The following is a 24,684-nucleotide window of genomic DNA, read 5'->3' as shown; positions in this document are numbered from 1 at the left end:
TAAGCGTTTGAGGAGCATTAACATGGCCCCCAAATGTCTGCTTTACATGCCAGTGTGAACTAGGCCTAAAATAGAAAAAAATAGAATAGAAGTATATAGCCATCTTCCGAAATTTGAATTTTTAGAAAAGAGTAGAGTAGAGTAGAATAAAATAGAATAGAAAATAGAAAAAAATAAAGTAGAATAAAATAGAATAGAAAAGAATAAATTAGAATACAATATAAAAAAATAAATAGTTCAGAACACAAAATAATAGAATGAAAAGGAAATAAAAGAATTGAATATATAAAAAATAGAACAGAATAAAAGTGAGAGAACATAACCATCTTCCAAAATTTGAATTTAGAAAAGAATAGAGTAGAATAAAATAGAATAGAAAATAGAAAAGAATAGATTAGAATAGAATATACAAACAAGAATAGTTCAGAACAGAAAATAATACAATAGAATAGAAAGGAATAGAAAAGGAAATAAAAAATTGAATAGAATATATAATAGAATAAAAATGAGAGAAAATAGCCATTTTCCAAAATTCAAATTTTGAAATTCGAATAGAATTAAGCCATCTTCCGAAATTCGAATATCGACAAGAATAGAATAAGATTGAAAAAAAAAATAAAAGAATAGAAAATTTCAGTGAATAAAATGGAATATAGCCTTCTTCCGAAATTTCAATTTTGAATAAAACAGGACCAGCTATTCTTTATAATGAATTAGAATCAGATATTTTAAATTTGAAGTTGATTCGAACACTTCAAACCCACTGAAAAAATTTGAATCTGGTCGAAAACTAATAAACGAAATGGAGCTAAATTAAAAGCATTTTCGTTACAAATGAAATTCGTAACTTATTGAATCGATGGGATCCAAAATGAATTTTTTTGTTCTGCCCGTGTCTACCGATGAGGACCTTATATAAGGAAACGGAGAGCATGCCGTGCTGCCGCTGCGCCTGACCAATTAGGCGTAGTTAATGGATAATGAGATGACTTAGGCCGGCCATACAGGAGTCGAAAATCAACCGATTTTTTTTCATCCGAAAATCGGAACTAAGAATAATCAGCCGATTTTCGCTCTGTTCGTGGGGTCAATGGCACCGGCCGATTTTTCTGGCTCCTCCCCTTTTCAGTGATCGGGCATGTTGGAAAATTTGTGAAAAACGACCGATTTTCGACTCGATGGTCAAATCGTACAATTGGTTTTCCGAAAAGAATACGCGCCATGAGCCGGGACCTGGAAGGAACAGAAGTGTCGCCTGTTATATGGGGGGAACTTTATGACTCGGTCGGCCGATTTTCAAAATCAATGATGGCGCCATCGGATTGCCGAGCGAACGACTTTTCCGATTTTCGAGCGAAAAATAGTTCGGAATTCGAACCATGTATAAGAGACACAGAAAATGTGTGTGTGTGTGTATATATATATATATATATAATATATATATATATATATATATATAATACATGGGTTGGAATCCAACCGATTTTGCGTCCGAAAATCGGACCTAAGAATAATCGGTCGATTTTCGCTCTGTTAGCGGGGTCAATGGCACCGGCCGATTTTCCTGGTTCCTCCCCTTTTCGGTGATCGGGCATGTTGGAAAATTCGTGAATAACGACCGATTTTCGACTCAACGATGGTCAAATCGTAAGATCGTTTTTCCGAAAAGAATATGAGCCGTGACCTGGAAGGAACAGAAGTTTCGCCTGTTATATGGGGGGAACTTTATTTCTCTGTAGGCCGATGTTTTGAAATCAGTGATGGCGCCATCGGATTACCGAGCGAACAACGTTTCCGATTTTCGGACGAAAAATCGTTCGGAATTCGAACCATGTATGGCCTGCATAAGAGACACAGAAAATGTTAAAGTAGACCTCTTACTAAAGCCGGCCATACATGGGTTGGAATCCAACCAATTTTTCGTCCAAAAATCGGACCTAAGAATAATCGGCCGATATTCGCTCTGTTCGTGGGGTCAATGGAAACGGCCGATTTTCCTGGTTCCTCCCCTTTTCAGTGATCGGGCATGTTGGAAAATTCGTGAAAAATGACCGATTTTCGACTCAACAATGGTCAAATCGTAAGATCGTTTTTCCGAAAAGAATATGCGCCGTGAGCCGTGACCTGGAAGGAACAGAAGTGTCGCCTGTTATATGGGGGGAACTTTATGACTCCGTAGGTCGATGATTTGAAATCCGTGATGGCGCCATCGGATTACCGAGCGAACGACGTTTCCGATTTTCGGACGAAAAATCGTTCGGAATTTGACCCATGTATGGCCGGCATTAGTTGTGGAAACGGCGAACTGCGACATGACAGATGACACCATGAACTGAAACATAGCGGTGTCACCATCTTGTCTGTGGTGTCAGGATCACAAGACGGACCGCGCAGAGCTACAAAGATTTTGGCAGGTCAGACACCCTGCATGTATGTGCATCCTATTCATATGTATTCTGGGAGTTCCTTGCTTTGGCTAAAGTTCAGCTTTAGAATCAAACTTTTAGCCTAGCCCCCCCCCCCCCCCCCGGTGATCCGAGAGGATTTTTCAGTAACGCATTCGCGTCGCGCACAAAATAATTGAATGGCGGGTGATGCAGAATGAAAGGTAAATGGGCCGTTTGACTCCCGGGGGCATTGTTTTAAACCTGGAAGAGGACACTCGTTAATTACTTATGCCGAGGTTTTGCCATCCCCATCGAACAAACCGATCCGAGTCATCGATTTAATGAAAGAAGAAAAAGCGAATTAAATATTGATTCTCTCCTTCACCTGCCCGACGTACTGTACAGCCAGTGAGAGGGGGGATTATATTGCTGTCACTTCTCATGTGCTTCATGTGTTGGGGGGGGGGGGTCGGCGGACATGCAGTCTGCTTTCTTTTTTTTTTTTTTTTTGCGCTTTTAGCCTTTTGACATTTTTAAAGGTAATATACAGAACTGTGCAAAAGTTTTAGGCAGGTGTGAGAAAATGCCGTAAATGAATGATTTCAGAAATCAAAGTTTTAATAGTTTTTTATTTTTTTTTTATCCATTAACAAAATGGAAAGTAAATGAAGAGAAATCCAAATCCAACCAATATTTGGGGTGACCGCCCTTTGCCTTCTTCTAGGTAGACTTTCACCCAGTGAAGGAACTCGGCAGGTCGGTCGTTCTCTGTACATCTTGGAGGACTATGCCCAGTTCTTCTGTGGATGTCGGCCGCCTCCGATCCTTCTGTCTCTTCATGTCATCCCAGACAGACTCCATGAGTCTCCATGACTCCATGAGATCAGGGCTCTGTGGGGGCCAAACCATCGCTCCCAGGACTTCTTGTTCCTCTTTACACTGAAGATAGTTCTGCTGCAGAATAAATTTGGGGCCAATCACACGCTGCCCTGATGGTAAGGCATGATGGATAAATATCTGCCTGTACTTCTCAGCATTGAGGACACCATCGATCCTGACCAAATCTCCTACTCCATTTGCAGAAATGCAGTCCCACACATACAAGGAACCTCCACCATGCTTCACAGTTGTCTGCAGACATTCATTATTATACCACTCTCCAGCCCTTCCCCCAACAAACTGCCTCCTGCTACAGCCAAATATTTCACATTTTGACTCATCTGTCCAGAGCACCTGCTGCCACTTTTCTGCACCCCGTTCCTATGGTTTCCTGCATAGTTGGCTCTCTTGAGCTTTGTTTCCATGTCTGAGGTTTGGCTTTCTGGCCGCAGTTCTTCCATGAAGACCACTTCTGGCCAGACTTCTCTGGACGGCAGATGGGTGTACCTGAGTCTCACTGGTTTCCTCCAGTCCTGTGCTGATGGCAGTTCTGGACATCTTCTGATGTGGAAGGGAAGTAAGCATGAGGTTTCATCTGCTGCCTTAAATTTCCTAAGTCGACCACTGGGACTACACTCAACGTTCCCCGACCACTGCGTCTACGCTTCTCGACGTTCCCCGACCACTGCATCTATGCTCCTCAATGTTCCCCGACCACTGCGTCTACGCTCCTCAATGTTCCCCGACCACTGCGTCTACGCTCCTCAATTTTCCCCCGACCACTGTGTCTACGCTCCTCAATGTTCCCCGACCACTGTGTCTATGCTCCTCAATGTTCCCCGACCACTGTGTCTACGCTTCTCAACGTTCCCCCGACCACTGCGTCTACGCTCCTCAACGTTCCCCCGACCACTGTGTCAACGTTCCCCCGACCACTGTGTCTGCGCTCCTCAACGTTCCCCCGACCACTGTGTCTACGCTCCTCAATGTTCCCCCGACCACTGCGTCTACGCTTCTCAACGTTCCCCCGACCACTGCGTCTACGCTCCTCAACGTTCCCCCGACCACTGTGTCTACACTCCTTAATGTTCCCCCGACCACTGTGTCTACGCTCCTCAATGTTCCCCTGACCACTGCGTCTACGCTTCTCAACGTTCCCCCGACCACTGCGTCTACGCTCCTCAACGTTCCCTGACCACTGTGTCTACGCTCCTCAATGTTCCCCCGACCACTGCGTCTACGCTCCTCAATGTTCCTCTGACCACTGTGTCGATGTTCAACGTTCCCCTGACCACTGCGTCTACGCTCCTCAGTGTTCCCCTGACCACTGTCTACTCTCCTCAATGTTCCCTCGACCATTGCGTCTATGCTCCTCAACATTCACCCAACCACTGTGTCTACGCTCCTCAACGTTCCCCTGACCACTGCATCTACGATCCACCAGCTCCGTGATGACTTCATGGAGGAGTGGAAGAGGACTCCAGTGGCAACCTGTGAAGCTCTGGTGACCTTCATGCCCAAGAGGGTGAAGACAGTGCTGGAAAATAAAGTCGGCCACACAAAATATTGACACTTTGGGCCCAGTTTGGACCTTGTCACTTAGGGGTGGACTCACTTTTGTTGCCAGCGGTTTAGACATTAATGGCGGTGTGTTGAGTGATTTTGAGGGGACAGAAAATTTATACAAGCTGTACACTGACTACGTCACATTGTAGCAAAGTGTAATTTCTTCAGTGTTGTCACATGAAAAGAGAGAATCAAATATTGACACAAATGTGAGGGGGGCTCACTTTTGGGAGATACTGTGTGTGTGTGTGTATGTATTGTATACAGTCCGGGGGGGGGATCTCACTTCTGGGAGATACTGTATGTATGTATATACAGTGGGGAGCTAAAAATTTGTATTAATGTGCATAAAGAAGCCAAGGAAAGATGGAAAAATCTCCAAAAGGCATCAAATTACAGATTAGACATTCTTATAATATGTCAACAAAAGTTAGATTTTATTTCCATCATTTACACTTTCAAAATAACAGAAAACAAAAAAATTGCGTCTGCAAAAGTTTGGGCCCCCTGCAGAATTTATAGCATGCACTGCCCCCTTTGCCAAGCTGAGACCTGCCCGTGTCATGGATTGTTCTCAATCATCGTCTGGGAAGACCAGGTGATGTCAATCTCAAAGGTTTTAAATGCCCAGACTCATCTGACCTTGCCCCAACAATCAGCACCATGGGTTCTTCTAAGCAGTTGTCTAGAAAACTGAAACTGAAAATAGTTGACGCTCACAAAGCTGGAGAAGGCTATAAGAAGATAGCAAAGCGTTTTCAGATGTCAATATCCTCTGTTCGGAATGTAATTAAGAAATGGCAGTCATCAGGAACAGTGGAAGTTAAAGCAAGATCTGGAAGACCAAGAAAAATATCAGACAGAACAGCTCGCAGGATTGTGAGAAAAACAATTCAAAACCCACGTTTGACTGCACGATCCCTCCAGAAAGATCTGGCAGACACTGAAGTTGTGGTCACTATTCCACTATAAAGAGATACTTGTACAAATACGGTCTTCATGGAAGAGTCATCAGAAGAAAACCTCTTCTACGTCCTCACCACAAAAATCATCGTTTGAACTTTGCAAATGAACATATAGACAAGCCTGATGCATTTTGGAAACAAGTTCTGTGGACCGATGAGGTTAAAATTGAACTTTTTGGCCGGAATGAGCAAAGGTACGTTTGGAGAAGAAGGGGCACAGAATTTAATGAAAAGAACCTCTGTCCAACTGTGAAGCATGGGGTTGGATCAATCATGCTTTGGGGTTGTGTTGCAGCCAGTGGCACAGGGAACATCTCACGAGTAGAAGGAAAAATGGATTCTATAAAATTTCAGCAAATTTTGGATGGTAACTTGATGCCATCTGTGAAAAAGCTGAAGTTAAAGAGAGGATGGCTTCTACAAATGGATAATGATCCTAAACACACCTCGAAATCCACGGGGGATTACATCAAGAGGCGTAAACTGAAGGTTTTGCCATGGCCTTCACAATCTCCTGACCTCAACATCATTGAAAATCTATGGATAGACCTTAAAAGAGCCGTGCGTGACAGACAGCCCAGAAATCTCAAAGAACTGGAAGACTTTTGTAAGGAAGAATGGGCAAAGATACCTCAAACAAGAATTGAAAGACTCTTGGCTGGCTACAAAAAGCGTTTACAAGCTGTGATACTTGCCAAAGGGGGCAGTACAAGATATTAACTCTGCAGGGGGCCCAAACTTTTGCAGACGCCATTTTTTTGTTTTCTGTTACTTTGAAAGTGTAAATGATGGAAATAAAATCTAACTTTTGTTGACATATTATAAGAATGTCTAATCTGTAATTTGATGCCTTTTGGAGATTTTTCCATCTTTCCTTGGCTTCTTTATGCACATTAATACACATTTTTACCTGGGGTGCCCAAACTTTCGATCCCCACTGTATATTGTATACAGTCCAGGGGGGGACCTCACTTCTGGGAGATACTGTATGTATGTATATATTGTATACAGTCCGGGGGAGGGGTGGACTCACTTCTGGGAGATACTGTATACTTAGATTGGGATACACTTTTAGTATTGAAAAACGTGACCTTTTTTTTTTTTTTTAATGCTTCCACGAAGTTTTATGCGTTTTTATGTTCGCCTTAAAAAAAATACATTAAAAAGAAAATAGTTTTTCTAAAGCAACTTAATTCATAATTTAATATCGGTCCTTTCCTCCACCGAACCTTTTGCTGCTGAGGATGGGTCACATTTTATCTTAAATGCCTATTACGCCGGTATTTAATTACAGGGATTTCTGAGGTCAGTGTTGGAGCCTTTAATCTCGTTTAGCAGCGTGACGTGGAGCCGGCCTCCGCAGGGCTTAGCGTTTTTAAAGACTGATTTAATTAAGTGAAAGTCTTTTAGTTTTATCACATCTTCTGTTCCGATTACATGTGTTGCCTGGAATGATCTCCGTCCCGGGAGGAACCGCGATTTTTTCGTTCTACAAAACTGCTGTTTGGCTGATGGGATCCACAGGCATTTGGACATCTGCTTCCTCGATCTTGGAGTTACCTGCCATGGCCGTCCCATCCCATAATCCTCGGGGGTAGGCGAGCTGGTAAAGGCCAACTACAGCCAAAACCTTTTATTTTGGTTTAGAAAGAGTGGATGAGGGGTAGAGCCTCTGTCAGGTTTTATCCTCTACTGGGAAGATTTGTCCCCTGGCGTTCTGATATAGAGAAGGATCCTTACTCCTCATGTGGAAGCAGTGGTCTCCCTGCAGAGGTCTGCAATAGACATGTGCGGTTCCCGAATCAAAACTCGGACAGAATTTTTGTTATTCAGATTTATTTATTTCAGGTACTTATATAGCGCTCTCAATTTACTCAGCGCTTAACATATATATTGTACATTCACATCAGTCCCCACCCCCGAGGGGCATACAATCTAAGGTCCCTAACTCACATTCATACATACACATACTATGGCCAATTTAGACTGGAGCCAATTAACCTCCCAGCATGTCTTTGGAGTGTGGGAGGAAACCGGAGTACCCGGAGGAAACCCCCAAAGGCACAGGGAGAACTTGCAAACTCCAGGCAGGTGGTGCCGTGGTTGGGATTCGAACCAACGACCCGAGTACTGCCAGGCAAAAGTGCTAACTATTTAGCTACTGTGCTGCCCGTTTCAACTGTGATGTTGCAGAGAGTGAGCTGATCTACTGAATGGATACATTGTTGCAGAGAGTGAGCTGATATACAGAATGGATACAATGTTGCAGAGTGAGCTGATATACAGAATGGATACAATGTTGCAGAGAGTGAGCTGATATACAGAATGGATACAATGTTGCAGAGAGTGAGCTGATATACTGAATGGATACAATGTTGCAGAGAGTGAACTGATATACTGAATGGATACAATGTTGCAGAGAGTGAGCTGATATACTGAATGGATACATTGTTGCAGAGAGTGAGCTGATATACTGAATGGATACAATGTTGCAGAGAGTGAACTGATATACAGAATGGATACAATGTTGCAGAGAGTGTACTGATATACAGAATGGATACAATGTTGCAGAGTGAGCTGATATACTGAATGGATACATTGTTGCAGAGAGTGAGCTGATATACTGAATGGATACATTGTTGCAGAGAGTGAACTGATATACAGAACGGATACAATGTTGCAGAGAGGGAGCTGATATACAGAATGAATACATTTGTTGCAGAGAGTGCTGTCCTATGTACCTGAATTTCAATAGTAACAAATTTTAACCGCTTGCCCGTCGCCCTATTCCTGCACACTGCTTTGTATGGCTCTGCATAGCAGCATGCTCACAGTGAAACACACACAGTTAACCCTTTGATGGCCCCAGATGTTAACCCCTTCCTGCCCAGTGCCATTAGTACAGTGTCAGTACTTTTTATTAGCACTGATCACTGTATTGGTGTCACTGGATACTGATGTTGGATGAGATGACCTAGGCTTTCCACAACATTTTGGAGGGTGTCTTTGCTAATTTGTATGCATTTTTTAGGTCAGATACTGATGTTGAATGAGAAGACCTGGCTCACGAAGGAGTTCAGTAGGGCTGAGGTCAGGGCTCTGTGCAGGACAATAGAGTTCCTCCACACCAAACTGGCCAAACCGTGTCTTTATGGAGCTGGCTTTGTACATAGGGGCACAGTCATGGGGGAGCAGAAAAGGGTTCTCACCAACCTGTTACCACCAAGTTGCAAGAGCACAATTGGCTTTGTATGTGAAGACTCCGATATTTCACCTTAATACGGCTTTCATACTTATGAATGGTTTTGGTGGTTATTCAGGTCTGACCATTAACTGGTCAACTTTTACCTTTTGGTGCCTTCCGTATTACTAGTAATCAGGTCTCCTCCATTATGCTGGACTAGTATAATCATCATTTCTTACTTTTTTTCTGGCAAGATCTATACTGTAATATCTATCCCTTGAAATGTTGAACCCCCAGCTCACTGCTGATAGAACGAGGATTGGCATATGGTTTAAGCTCCCGATTGGTGTTATGGGATGCATTAACCTTGATAAAATGGTTCTTCTCCCCAAAATCCTTTATATTCTTTGGCACTCTCCAATCCATTTGCCCTTGAAATATTTTAGTGCTGGATTTCTCTACTTAAAGCGGAACTTCACCCTTCCAGGTCACTTTCCGCCATCCCATCCCTGCCCCCGCTCTCTCACAATAGCAAAGTCATTTTCTATATTTATTTTATATCGGTACTTTTTTAAGGGAATTTGCTCCCTATTCCTAGATTCTGGCCTAGGCCACAATGACATCTTTTGACAGCAGCCTCCTGGGAAACCCACGTCACCACCCCCTGCCCGTGCCCTCCTTCCCCCATCCTATCCATCACTACCAACGACACCACCATCAATCCCGCCCCGCAAGCCAAAGTCCTTGGCGTCATTCTGGACCCAAACCTTTCCTTTCAACCTCATATCAAATCACTTACAAACACATGCAGACTCCACCTTCGCAACATCGCCAAGATACGCTCCTTCCTTACCCCAGACACCACTAAACTACTCGTACACTCCCTGATTATCTCACGCCTGGACTACTGCAACTCCCTCCTCACCAGCCTACCCCAGTGCAGGCTCTCCCCGCTTCAGACCATCCTGAACTCAGCAGCTAGACTCATCCACCTCACCAACCGCTCCACCTCTGCCACCCCCCTCTGCCAATCCCTCCACTGGCTCCCTATTGCCCAACGCATCAAATTCAAACTACTAACCCTGACCTACAAAGCCGTTCACAACACTGCCCCTAACTACCTCACTGACCTGATTTCCAGGTACCACCCCACCCGTACCTCCTTCTATCTTGCTTCCTGGTCTCCTCCTCCCAAGCACGACTGCAAGACTTCTCCAGGTCCTCCCCCATCCTCTGGAACTCACTACCCCAATCCATCAGACTGTCACCTTCCCTCCTCACTTTCAGGCGCTCCCTGAAAACCCACCTCTTCAGGGAAGCCTACCCCACCCTCACCTAACAGCCGTTCTCCTTCATTCCTCCCACCACTTCATCCCCCACAGCCACTTCCTCCTGTACCACTACCCCCTCCCTCCTAGATTGTAAGCTCCAAAGAGTAGGGCCCTCTAACCCCTCGTGTGCTGTTTGTAGTTGCTGTTCTGTTTCATGTATTGTCCCCCCCTCTGTTGTACAGCGCTGAGCAAACCCTTTGGCGCTATATAAACTCCATGTAATAATAATAATGAGTCCATGGGTATTCTATGGGGCTTGTGCCAGGGTGTGGCATTGGTAGGGCTTAGGGCTCATTCATATGTGTAGCAGGGACTGCCGCTCCTACATACCTTTCAAAGGTGTGTGACAGGCAGTGGGGAGGAATTGTATCGCCTCTCTATTGCCTACCTTAACCCATTGGACTCCACACTAGTGAGTTTCAACCAGGAGCATTGCACACGGTTGTGTGGCACTTGCAGAATGACCCCATTCTCCCCCATTGACCCCATTGTCTTGAATGGGTCGCAGTCAGCTGGCGATAAAGTGACGGGGTATAACAGCCTCTATGACCCCAAGGCATTCTGGCCATGGCATATCTCAGCAGCTAAAGGGGGAGCAGTTGGGGGGGCAGTAAAACCATGCCCAACCACTAATGTGAATGAGCCCTTACTGTTATACTGGTGCCTGCATCCTGCACCTTGATGATATCCTGTGGCATGTGCATGTCATCGGGAGGACAGGCTGCAAGAACCTGGAAGAGACCGCTGGCCTCCTGTTGCCATCAGAGATCAGGATGGCAGCATGGGGAAAGGTGCATAGCTGTGGTGCAGCAAATCTGCTTAGAACACTGCTGGATGGTTGGCCATGTGAATGTGTTTTGTGGTCTACCCAGCAAGGAAGGTAAGAAGTGGCGGAATAAGGATTTGGGGGTAAGGTAAGTTCTCTTTAGGCCTTCCATCTGGGGTTCCAGCAGAAACAAAACTGAACCGGTCCTTTACGAAGACCCCAACCTTATGCACTTTATGGCCCCGGACAGTACTACTGCTCCCCTAGACCCACCTGCTATTAATAATCCAAGGTTTAAAGGGTACGCAGGCCTACACCTGAGGTTGACGTGATGCCTCAACATTGTCCCAACTGGTTATTCTGGGGGTTAATGGTCACACTCCACTTTGGCAGAATCAGTCTTTACCGGAGCTTTGTGTGGTGCCCCACCCTGAGCTCTGGGGTAGACATGGTATCGCTTGTTTAGCTCAGATCTTAACTGGAGGCCAACTCAGATCCTTTTTGGACCTAAAAGGAATTTGATTTGCCAAATTCTATACTCTTCTGATTCCTTCAACATAGATACGTGGTCACCATCCACTTCGGTATTGAATAACGCATCTGCTTTTGCTGTAGACCATTTTTGCCCCTCCAGAAGCCTGCCCTTACAACTCCAAAGCCAGCCAGCGTTCCCCTGTTCGGCCCTTTTGGTAGTACCTTGTCCCCATCTTCATGAAGACAAGGGCCTCTTTTCCACAACCCCTTTGCGGTGGTTATGAGCAGGGGGATTGTCAAAATCTAGAAAAATTGTGTTTTTCCCAAACAGTTTTGTAATTTTTACCTTTCAGGACTCCATAGCAGGAAGTTAATAGAAATATTTTGTGGAAGGCTGATTTGGGTCCTATTGATGAGTCTTGGGAAGAGATTCTAAATCAGTGATTAGTTTCCCTGAAAACTATTGATAAGCTCACCCATCTATTGATACTTCATCGTACCTATTTGAGGCCAATTTTTTTGTCAAGATATAAAGCATCTTCTAACTCATTATGTCCTAAGTGTTGCAGAACTCCTGGATCCTTTTTCCATTGCTCTGGTTCTGACCATAGATACAGGCTTTCTGGAAGCAAAAATAACCGTTTTGCATGACATCATGGGGTCCCCTGTACAACTCGACCCTCAGCTATGCCTCCTGGGGCCTCCTGAGTCTTTTGGAATTAGCAATGTATTGTCTACTGGCTGGTGGCTAAGGTGTGGATCCAAGCTGGGGTGTCTACCTTACAACAATGGAAAGAGTAATAAACACTCCCGTATAAAAAAACTGATGAGAGGTTGCCTGAAAAAATTTCAGAAAATTGGGGTGATGGACTGATGTGCCTGGCTCAGTGTTCTCTGTACAGCACTGCGGTATATGTCAGAGCTATATAAATGTATAATAATAATAATAGTGTGTGACTGTGGGGGACCTTAAAGTGTAAATTTTTGTTTTATTAAAAATCTTACAAACAACATAATAAAAAAAATAATTTGCATATACACAGAATAAATAAATAATAAAAAAATAAAAAGTAAAAAAAAAAGTCCAAATAAATAAATAAAAATAAATAAATAAAATAAAAATTAAAAAAAATAAAAAATAAAATATATATATATATACACACACACACACGAAAGCAGCTTCAACATGGAAAACAATAAATGGCTTTTTTGCCAGAAAAAAACATAAACAGAACCAATCGTGTTTTAATATTATTATCTTTAGAATGTATCTCAGCAAACCCGACCGTCACCTAAACCCCCCCCCCTCAGGCTAAGAAACGATGAAACATTGATCCCATGCATGCAGCCTTTCTTCAAAAATCTGATCTTACAAAAATCTAGGGGATGTCAGAGGACAGAAAGAGAAGCCACGCCCCCAGAGACTGACAGACAGCAGCTACGGGGACCTGACATTCCTCCACGCCTTTGGCTCCCGGCCGCCACCTGTCCTTCTCAAGACCCCGAATCTTCCCAACCTCACCCAGAATGTTGGGCACCACCACCTCAACTGGAAGGACTTTTTTGCGAATGGAAACCTGACACAGTGCATTCCACGTGTAGTAACGGACTACTAAGCTAACTAGAAAAAGTGTCTCAAAATCAAAGTCCCGTTGAGTTTGAAAGGCTCCGTAAGACCACTCCACGTAACTCAAGCGGGAAAGGAAAGGGATCCCCAGAGCCCCACCCAACAGCTTGTAGACATCTATATTGAAGGGGCATTGAAGCAAGAAATGGTCCATCGTCTCCTCCACCCCACCGCACTCCACTCTTGGACAACCACGGTTCTCCGCAGAGCGATGCTTCAGGTTGCCCTTCAAATAGAGTCTTCCATGGGACGAGAGCCAGGCCAAATCCTGAAACTTTAAAGGGATTCTCTCCAGATTCATCAAACGCAGACCCTCCCTCATAACCAGGCCATGGCAATCCCTCAAGGCCAATGGCTCGCTAAAGGCAGATTCAACGACCCTCCTCTCCAGGGCCTTCCTAGGAAGAGACTTCATTTCCTCCGCCGTCACTCGCCATTGCCGAAGCATTTTCAGACATAAGTCAGGAGCTTACCATGTTGGACCCTCAGGCTTTTCACTGGCCCACCATTCTCCCAGCTCCGCAGAAAAGGCGTAAACCAGGACTGAAAAATACCAACCCACCCAGGCGGTTCCTCTGCCAGCATGCTACCAAAATTATTTTTCAAAAACATCAGAGAAAAGAAAACCACCGGGTTGACCATACCTAGGCCACCCATCCGCCTGGGAAGGTAGGTTACAGACCTCTTAATGAGGTTCAGTTTGTGCCCCCATAACAGCTGGAAGAAACAACTGTAGATCCTCGCATAGAGAGACACTGGCAAAACACAGACAAAGCTGACATACAGAAATACCGGGATCAGGTAAGTTTTAATCAGGTCGATCCTTTCCCTGTAAGACAGTTTCCAATCCTTCCAGCTGGCCACCTTGGCATCGGCATCTTGTAGCCTGCTTACCCAATTTGCAAAGCCGTAATCACCGGGACCAAATCTGATGCCTAAAACTTTAATTTCCTGCTGGGGCTCTGGGAAGGCGCCCGGAAGGGTAAAGCCTTCGCCTTCCTTTCCCACCCAGAAAACCTCACACTTATCCTGATTGATCTTTGCGCCAGCTGCCAGCATACTGTTCCATCACCGAGACCACCTCCTCCGCAGCATACTGTTCCATCACCGAGACCACCTCCTCCGCAGCATACTGTTCCATCACTGAGACCACCTCCTCCGCAGCATACTGTTCCATCACCGAGACCACCTCCTCCTCCGCAGCATACGGTTCCAACACCGAGACCACCTCCTCCTCCGCAGCATACGGTTCCAACACCGAGACCACCTCCTCCTCCTCCGCAGCATACTGTTCCATCACTGAGACCACCTCCTCCGCAACATACTGTTCCATCACCAAGACCACCTCCTCCTCCTGCCTCAGCATACTGTTCCATCACCTAGACCACCTCCTCCTCCTGCCTCAGCATACTGTTCCATCACTGAGACCACCTCCTGCCTCAGCATACTGTTCCATCACCGAGACCACCTCCTGCCTCAGCATACTGTTCCATCACTGAGACCACCTCCTCCGCAACATACTGTTCCATCACCGAGACCACCTCCTCCTCCGCAGCATACGGTTCCAACACCGAGACCACCTCCTCCTCTTGCCTCAGCATACTGTTCCATCACCGACACAACCTCCTCCACAGCATATGGTTCCATCACCGAGACCACCTCCTCCTCCGCATACTGTTCCATCACCGAGACCACCTCCTCCTCCGCATACTGTTCCATCACCGAGACCACCTCCTCCTCCGCATACTGTTCCATCACCGAGACCACCTCCTCCTCCGCATACTGTTCCATCACCGAGACCACCTCCTCTGCTGCATACTGTTTCATCACAGAGACCACCTCCTCCCCAGCATACTGTTCCATCACCGCAACCACCTCCTCCTCCTCCGCATACTGTTCTATCACTGAGACCACCTCCTCCGCATACTGTTCCATCACTGAGACCACCTCCTCTGCAGCATACTGTTCCATCACCAAGACCACCTCCTCCTCCGCATACTGTTCCATCACCGAGACCACCTCCTCCTCCGCATACTGTTCCATCACCGAGACCACCTCCTCCTCCGCATACTGTTCCATCACCGAGACCACCTCCTCCTCCGCATACTGTTCCATCACCGAGACCACCTCCTCCTCCGCATACTGTTCTATCACCGAGACCACCTCCTCTGCTGCATACTGTTTCATCACAGAGACCACCTCCTCCCCAGCATACTGTTCCATCACCGCAACCACCTCCTCCTCCTCCGCATACTGTTCTATCACTGAGACCACCTCCTCCGCATACTGTTCCATCACTGAGACCACCTCCTCTGCAGCATACTGTTCCATCACCAAGACCACCTCCTCCTCCGCATACTGTTCCATCACCGAGACCACCTCCTCCTCCGCATACTGTTCCATCGCTGAGACCACCTCCTCCTCCGCATACTGTTCTATCACTGAGACCACCTCCTCCTCCGCATACTGTTCCATCACCGAGACCACCTCCTCTGCTGCATACTGTTCCATCACCAAGACCACCTCCTCTGCAGCCTACTGTTTCATCACAGAGACCACCTCCTCCCCAGCATACTGTTTCATCACAGAGACCACCTCCTCCGCATACTGTTCTATCACTGAGACCACCTCCTCCGCATACTGTTCTATCACTGAGACCACCTCCTCCGCATACTGTTCCATCACCGCAACCACCTCCTCCTCCTCCGCATACTGTTCTATCACTGAGACCACCTCCTCCGCATACTGTTCCATCACCAAGACCACCTCCTCTGCAGCATACTGTTCCATCACCGAGACCACCTCCTCCTCCACATACTGTTCCATCGCCGAGACCACCACCTCCTCCGCTTACTGTTCCATCACCAAGACCACCTCCTCTGCAGCATACTGTTCCATCACCGAGACCACCTCCTCCTCCGCATACTGTTCCATCACCGAGACCACCTCCTCCGCATACTGTTCCATCGCTGAGACCACCTCCTCCTCCGCATACTGTTCCATCGCTGAGACCACCTCCTCCTCCGCATACTGTTCCATCGCTGAGACCACCTCCTCCTCCGCATACTGTTCCATCGCTGAGACCACCTCCTCCTCCGCATACTGTTCCATCGCCGAGACCACTACCTCCTCCTCCGCATACTGTTCCATCACTGAGACCACCTCCTCCTCCGCATACTGTTCCATCGCTGAGACCACCTCCTCCTCCGCATACTGTTCCATCGCCGAGACCACCACCTCCTCCTCCGCATACTGTTCCATCGCCGCAACCACCTCCTCCTCCGCATACTGTTCTATCACTGAGACCTCCTCCTCCTCCGCATACTGTTCCATCACTGAGACCACCCCCTCTTCAGCATACTGTTCTATCACTGAGACCACCTCCTCTTCCGCATACTGTTCCATCGCCGAGACCACCTCCTCCTCCGCATACTGTTCCATCACTGAGACCACCTCCTCCGCATACTGTTCCATCACCGAGACCACCTCCTCTGCAGCATACTGTTCTATCACTGAGACCACCTCCTCTGCAGCATACTGTTCCATCACCGAGACCACCTCCTCCTCCGCATACTGTTCTGTCACTGAGACCACCTCCTCTGCAGCATACTGTTCCATCACTGAGACCACCTCCTCCTCCGCATACTGTTCAATCACCGCAACCACCTCCTCCTCCGCATACTGTTTTATCACCGAGACCACCTCCTCCTCCGCATACTGTTCCATCACTGAGACCACCTCTTCTGCAGCATACTGTTCCATCACTGAGACCACCTCTTCTGCAGCATACTGTTCCATCACTGAGACCACCTCCTCCTCCGCATACTGTTCCATCACCGAGACCACCTCCTCCTCCGCATACTGTTTTATCACCGAGACCACCTCCTCCTCCGCATACTGTTTTATCACCGAGACCACCTCCTCCTCCGCATACTGTTCCATCACTGAGACCACCTCCTCCTCCGCATACTGTTCCATCACTGAGACCACCTCTTCTGCAGCATACTGTTCCATCACTGAGACCACCTCTTCTGCAGCATATTGTTCCATCACCGAGACCACCTCCTCCTCCGCACACTGTTGTATCACTGAGACCACCTCCTCTGCAGCATACTGTTCCATCACTGAGACCACCTCTTCTGCAGCATATTGTTCCATCACCGAGACCACCTCCTCCTCCGCACACTGTTGTATCACTGAGACCACCTCCTCTGCAGCATACTGTTCCATCACCGAGACCACCTCCTCCGCCTCCTGCATCCCAGAGATGAAAACAGACACGTTATCAGCATAGGCCACGACCCTCAGAGGGGGCTCCCCAGGAATGCCCAAAGGAACTCCACACAATGGTCCGCTCTCTAACCTCCGAATGAAGGGATCGATTGTGAACGCGTACAGCAGAGGACTCAAAGGACACCCCTGACACTCACCTGAGCCAACCTCAAAGGGCCGTCCAATCCAACCATTCACAAGCATGAAGCATTCAGCCCCTCTGTATAAAGGCCCCCTCCAGGCCATACTTGCCAAGAAGCAGCCATATGTACTCATGATTGACTCGATCAAAAGCTTTGGCCTAACCCCAGCAGGAACTTTCCCCAGCCTGCAGCCCTGCACCGCTCCAGGGCCTCCCGGACAGCTAGACATTAGAGTGTAAGCTCCTCTGGTACAGAGACTGATGTGACTGGTTCAGTGTTCTCTGTAGAGCGCTGCAGTATATGTCAGAGCTATATTCATGTATAACAGTGTGGGGGGACATTAAAATGTAAGCTCCTCTGGTACAGAGACTGATGTGACTGTGGGGGAGGGGACATTAAAATGTAAGCTCCTGTGGTACAGAGACTGATGTGACTGGGGGGGAGGGGACATTCGAGTGTAAGCTCCTCTGGTACAGAGACTGATGTGACTGGGGGGGAGGGGACATTAGAGTGTCAGCTCCTCTGGTACAGAGACTGATGTGACTGTGGGGGAGGGGACATTAGAGTGTAAGCTCCTCTGGTACAGAGACTGATGTGACTGGGGGGGAGGGGACATTCGAGTGTAAGCTCCTCTGGTACAGAGACTGATGTGACTGTGGGGGAGGGGACATTAGAGTGTCAGCTCCTCTGGTACAGAGACTGATGTGACTGTGGGGGAGGGGACATTAGAGTGTCAGCTCCTCTGGTACAGAGACTGATGTGACTGGGGGGGAGGGGACATTAGAGTGTCAGCTCCTCTGGTACAGAGACTGATGTGACTGGCTCAGTGATCTCAGCCATATAAATGTATAATAATAATAGTATAATTGTTCTCTGCAAAGTATCAAAATAATTTAGGGCTGTTTAAACAATTACAACATATAATTTTTAATATGCTGAGATATATATAATTTTTTTTATTCCTTGGCAGGGCACTGGTGTGGGATTGAATTGGATAAACCACACGGGAAGAACGATGGATCAATCTCAGGGGTTCAGTATTTTACTTGTCCCCCCAAACATGGAGTGTTTGCCCCTCCATCACGAGTACAAAGGTGAGTGAATAGCGGTCTCGTCCTGTAAATGAATAGAGTGACCACAGCACCAAATGTGTCCTCTCTTCATATAATATATGGGGGATATGATCTCCATGTATAATACATAAGGGGGGATATGATCTCCATGTATAATACATAAGGGGGGGATATGATCTCCATGTATAATACATAAGGGGGGATATGATCTCCATGTATAATACATAAGGGGGGATATGATCTCCATGTATAATACATAAGGGGGGGATATGATCTCCATGTATAATACATAAGGGGGGGATATGATCTCCATGTATAATACATAAGGGGGGATATGATCTCCATGTATAATACATAAGGGGGGATATGATCTCCATGTATAATACATAAGGGGGGGATATGATCTCCATGTATAATACATAAGGGGGGATATGATCTCCATGTATAATACATAAGGGGGGGATATGATCTCCATGTATAATACATAAGGGGGGATATGATCTCCATGTATAATACATAAGGGGGGGATATTATCTCCATGTATAATACATAAGGGGGGGATATGATCTCCATGTATAATACATAAGGGGGGGGGATATGATCTCCATGTATAATACATAAGGGGGGATATGATCTCCTTGTATAATACATAAGGGGGGATATGATCTCCATGTATAATACATAAGGGGGGATATGATCTCCATGTATAATACATAAGGGGGGATATGATCTCCATGTATAATACATAAGGGGGGGATATGATCTCCATGTATAATACATAAGGGGGGATATGATCTCCATGTATAATACATAAGGGGGGATATGATCTCCATGTATAATACATAAGGGGGATATGTTCTCCATGTATAATACATAAGGGGGGATATGATCTCCATGTATAATACATAAGGGGGGATATGATCTCCATGTATAATACATAAGGGGGATATGATCTCCATGTATAATACATAAGGGGGGATATGATCTCCATCTATAAATAGATATGTATGTTTCTGTAGAAGTTTCGGTTTTTGTCCCGTAGGCTCTCGGGATCGGTGGATTCTCTGTCGGAGATCCCGGCCAGTAACCTCAATCATTCCTTCCCAGGTGTGTGGTAAGAAATTGGATTAAAGTGACTCTTCTTCGTCGGATATCGGGGTGCACGCTGCTTTCAGCATCTCTGTCTGAGTCCAGAATAGGTGTGGGTACTCACCTCTTGACTCCACCCCCTACCCAACTCAAAGCGTCATCCATTGGTTCCATCCCCTACCCACCCACCACTACCGCCCCTTTTAGAGAAAACAGAACCAAGTCTGGTTTTGTGGCAATAAGTAATCTGTATGGAATTTGTTCATGATAACAAGAAAAAAACGTAAAATAGATCCCCTGCAGCCAGCAACAAAAGACCCCCCTCAGAAACAAAAGACCCCCTCAGATACAAAATACCCCCCTCAACAGTAGATCTCACCCCAGTGACAAGAGATCCCCCCAGCAGCCAGCAACAGTAGACCCCTCCTCCAACTGTAGACTCCCCCATCAACAATATATCTCAGCAGCCAGTATTAATAGGCTCTCCAGCAGCCAGCAACAATAGATCCCCCCCCACCCCAACAACAATAGATTCCCCAGCAGCAATAGACTCTGCAGCAGCCAGCAACAATAGATTCCCCCCCACACCAACAACAGATCTCCCAGCAGCCAGTATCAATAGACTCTCCAGCAGCAAGCAACATTAGATCCTCACCCCCCCCCACCCCAAGAAGAATAGATCCCCACCACCCCAACAACAATAGATCCCCCAGCAACAATAGATCCCCACACCCCAACAACAATAGATCCCCCACCCCCAGCAACAATAGATTCCCCCCACCCCAACAACAGATCTCCCAGCAGCCAGTATCAATAGACTCTCCAGCAGCAAGCAACATTAGATCCTCACCCCCCCCCCACCCCAAGAAGAATAGATCCCCACCACCCCAACAAAAATAGATCCCCCAGCAACAATAGATCCCCCCCCACCCCCAACAACAATAGATCCCCCACCCCAGCAACAATAGATCCGCACACCCCAACAACAATAGATCCCCCACCCCCAGCAAAAATAGATTCCCCCCACCCCAACAACAGATCTCCCAGCAGCCAGTATCAATAGACTCTCTAGCAGCAAGCAACATTAGATCCTCACCCCCCCCCCACCCCAACAACAATAGATCCCCCAGCAACAATATATCCCCATCCCAACAACAATAGATCCCCACCCCAACAACAATAGATCCCCCACCCCAGCAACAATAGATCCCCACCCCAGCAACAATAGATTCCCCAGCAGATTAGACTCTCCAACACACTCCAGCACTCCTTGTCATTACATGGATGTGGGTGCCAGAACTGCATACCAGCTGAAAAAAAAGCCCTGCAAATAATTTTTTTTTTTTTTTAAAGGGTAACTCCACTTTTGTTGTACAAAAAAAGCCCCTCCCCCTCCGGGTGATCTATGGACATTGCAGGGATTTCGTCAAACTCTGAAGAAATATCTGTTTGTCTCTCTGTGTCCATGTGCAGAGTGACTGTGAATGGGAGCGACTTTATAACTACCAATCAGCTGCTGCACCTGCAGGGCTCTAATGAGGAAAGTGGCGGGGTCTGCATCCCTATAGACGTTACTTCCCTTTGGGAGGATCTCATCAAAAATGACTTTTATTTGTTGCAGGGGATGCCCAAAACCTGACTTGGATCTCAGTGTAGACTTCTGGGGAAATCTGTGAGCAGGAAATGACATCTCTGGGGGGGGCACTCTGTATACCACCTGTGTACAGAGCGCCTCCAGGCGGCCATATTGTCATATTGTATTTTCCAGAAAATTACGACGGTGGCAGATTGAAAGGGAATTTTTAATAATATTCAGTTGTAACTTTGTAGAAGGAGGAGGAGACATTTCCTCAGTCTCCCCTCCCCCAGTGATCAGACTGTACATTGTAACTTTGTAGAAGGAGGAGGGGTCATTTCCTCAGTCTCCCCTATCTCAGTGATCAGACTGTACATTGTAACTTTGTAGAAGGAGGAGGAGGCATTTCCTCAGTCTCGATTCTCCCCCAGTGATCAGACTGTACATTATACCATAGAGAAGCACAGAGACCCAGTAATGACATCATTGAGTTTGAGGAATGTAATGAAAACAAAAGTTTAATTTAAAAATGTCATCAGTGTGTTGGGGAGGGGGAGGGGGGGGGGGGCAGGGAAGGCGAAATATAAGAAGATTAAACTTCAACTTTAAGACAGGAAAAAAAAGGACAAAAAAAAGTTGTAATAAAGTTTTTTTTTTTTTATTTTCCCCCTGCCTTGTTTTGGATGATGTCCCTGAACATTCTGTATAATCATATGCGTTGTCATAAAGATTTCCTATAGGAAACATCTCTGCCGCTCGCCGTCCTCCCGTCCCCTCCCCCCTCCCTTTCCCCTCCCAGCTCCATGTCCCTCTGTAGGGCTGCATCTCCATAGTCTGCAACAACTCCTGTACCATGTCTTTTAGCTCCCATAGTTTCTGACCATCTCCTGTATTTATGCAGTCTATGACCATGTCCTCTAGCCTGCCCATAATCTGACCATGTCCTGTAGCCTGCCCGTAGTCTGACCATGCCCTCCAGCCTGCCCGTAGTCTGACCATGCCCTCTAACCTGCCCGTAGTCTGACCATGCCCTCCAGCCTGCCCGTAGTCTATGACCATGCCCTCTAGCCTGCCCGTAGTCTATGACCATGCCCTGTAGCCTGCCCGTAGTCTATGACCATGTCCTGTAGCCTGCCCGTAGTCTGACCGTGCCCTCCAGCCTGCCAGTAGTCTGACCGTGCCCTCTAGCCTGCCCGTAGTCTGACCATGCCCTCTAGCCTGCCCGTAGTCTGACCATGCCCTCCAGCCTGCCCGTAGTTTATGACCATGCTCTCTAGCCTGCCCGTAGTCTATGACCATGCCCTCCAGCCTGCCCGTAGTCTATGACCATGCCCTCCAGCCTGCCCGTAGTCTATGACCATGCCCTCCAGCCTGCCCGTAGTCTATGACCATGCCCTCCAGCCTGCCCGTAGTCTATGACCATGCCCTCCAGCCTGCCCGTAGTCTATGACCATGTCCTGTAGCCTGCCCGTAGTCTATGACCATGCCCTCCAGCCTGCCTGTAGCTTATGACCATGCCCTCTAGCTTGCCCATAGTCTGACCATGTCCTGTAACATTCCCGTAGTATATGACCATGCCCACTAGCCTGCCCGTAGTCTATGACCATGCCCTGTAACCTGCCCGTAGTCTGACCGTAGTCTATGACCATCCCCTCTAACCTGCCCGTAGTCTATGACCATGCCCTGTAGCCTGCCCATAGTCTATGACCATGCCCTGTAGCCTGCCCGTAGTCTATGACCATGCCCTGTAGCCTGCCCGTAGTCTATGACCATGCCCTGTAGCCTGCCCGTAGTCTATGACCATGCCCTCTAGCCTGCCCGTAGTCTATGACCATGCCCTGTAGCCTGCCCGTAGTCTATGACCATGCCCTCCAGCCTGCCCGTAGTCTATGACCATGCCCTCCAGCCTGCCCGTAGTCTATGACCATGCCCTCCAGCCTGCCCATAATCTATGACCATGCCCTCCAGCCTGCCCGTAGTCTATGACCATGCACTCTAGCCTACCCGTAATCTATGACCATGCCCACTAGCTTGCCCGTAGTTTGACCATGCCCTGTAGCCTGCCCGTAGTCTATGACCATGCCCTGTAGCCTGCCCTAGTCTATGACCATGCCCTGTAGCCTGCCCGTAGTCTATGACCATGTCCTCTAGCCTGCCCGTAGTCTGACCATGCCCTCTAGCCTGCCCGTAGTCTATGACCATGCCCTCCAGCCTGCCTGTAGTCTATGACCATGCCCTCCAGCCTACCTGTAGTCTATGACCATGCACTCTAGCTTGCCCGTATTCTATGACCATGTCCTGTAGCCTGCCCATAGTCTATGACCATGTCCTGTAGCCTGCCCGTAGTCTGACCATGCTCTGTAGCGTGCTCATACCGACGTGAGGAGAGGGACTGATGGTTGTAGTATTGATCTTGATGGAGAAGTCGGGGGAGGGGGCACGGGCTGGAAGGAATAGTATGAGCTCCGTTTTGGAAAGATTGAGTTTGAGGAAGTGGAGTGACATCCATGCCGATATGTCACTTAGTAGGTTAGTAATGCGAGAGGAGACTGAAGGGGTGAGGAGCAGAAAGATAGATTTGTGTGTCATCAGCATAGAGATGGTGGTTAAAGCTGTGCGAGTTTATCAAGTGACCAAGGGAAGAGGTGTAGATGGAGAAGAGAAGGGGTCCAAGGACAGAACCTTGAGGGACCCCAACAGAAAGAGGAAGTGGAGAGGAGGAGACTGAGTTATAGGTAATGCTGAAGGAGCGCTGTGATAGGTAGGAGGAGAACCAGGAGAGAACAGAGTCTCGGAGGCCAAGAGAGTGGAGTTTCTTGAGTAGGAGGGGATGGTCAATAGTATCAAAAACCGTAGAGAGGTCAAGTAGTAAGAATACGGAGTAGTGTCCATTGGTTGGGATGAGTACGGAGTAGTGTCCATTGGTTGGGATGAGTACGGAGTAGTGTCCATTGGTTGGGATGAGTACGGAGTAGCGGCCATGGGTTGGGATGAGTACGGAGTAGCGGCCATGGGTTGGGATGAGTACGGAGTAGCGGCCATGGGTTGGGATGAGTACGGAGTAGCGGCCATGGGTTGGGATGAGTACGGAGTAGCGGCCATGGGTTGGGATGAGTACGGAGTAGCGGCCATGGGTTGGGATGAGTACGGAGTAGCGGCCATGGGTTGGGATGAGTACGGAGTAGCGGCCATGGGTTGGGATGAGTACGGAGTAGCGTCCATGGGTTGGGATGAGTACGAAGTAGCGGCCATTGGTTAAGATGAGTGCGGAGTAGCGGCCATTGGTTGGGATGAGTGCGGAATAGTGGCCATGGGTTGGGATGAGTGCGGAGTAGCGGCCATGGGTTGGGAT

The 24,684-nt window shown here is 47.4% G+C and overlaps 1 protein-coding gene across 2 annotated transcripts in view; it reads left to right on the top strand.

Moving 5' to 3' along the window:
- CLIP4 (CAP-Gly domain containing linker protein family member 4) overlaps nt 1-24,684 on the top strand; it is a 124,696-nt gene that overhangs the window by 75,407 nt on the left and 24,605 nt on the right. For both annotated transcript variants that reach the window (XM_089662518.1, XM_089662517.1), the window contains exons 11-12: nt 18,565-18,688; nt 19,710-19,774. In XM_089662518.1, coding sequence (XP_089518644.1) covers nt 18,565-18,688; nt 19,710-19,774 — 189 coding nt within the window. The remainder of the gene's footprint in view (nt 1-18,564; nt 18,689-19,709; nt 19,775-24,684) is intronic.

The sequence above is a fragment of the Staurois parvus genome, unplaced genomic scaffold (assembly GCF_062004578.1).
Source record: "Staurois parvus isolate SC_StPar_1 unplaced genomic scaffold, SC_StPar_1.0 ptg001487l, whole genome shotgun sequence".
NCBI classification, from domain to species: domain Eukaryota; kingdom Metazoa; phylum Chordata; class Amphibia; order Anura; family Ranidae; genus Staurois; species Staurois parvus.
The sequence above is the reverse complement of the archived record's forward strand: the minus strand, read 5'-3'. Positions and strand labels throughout refer to the sequence as shown.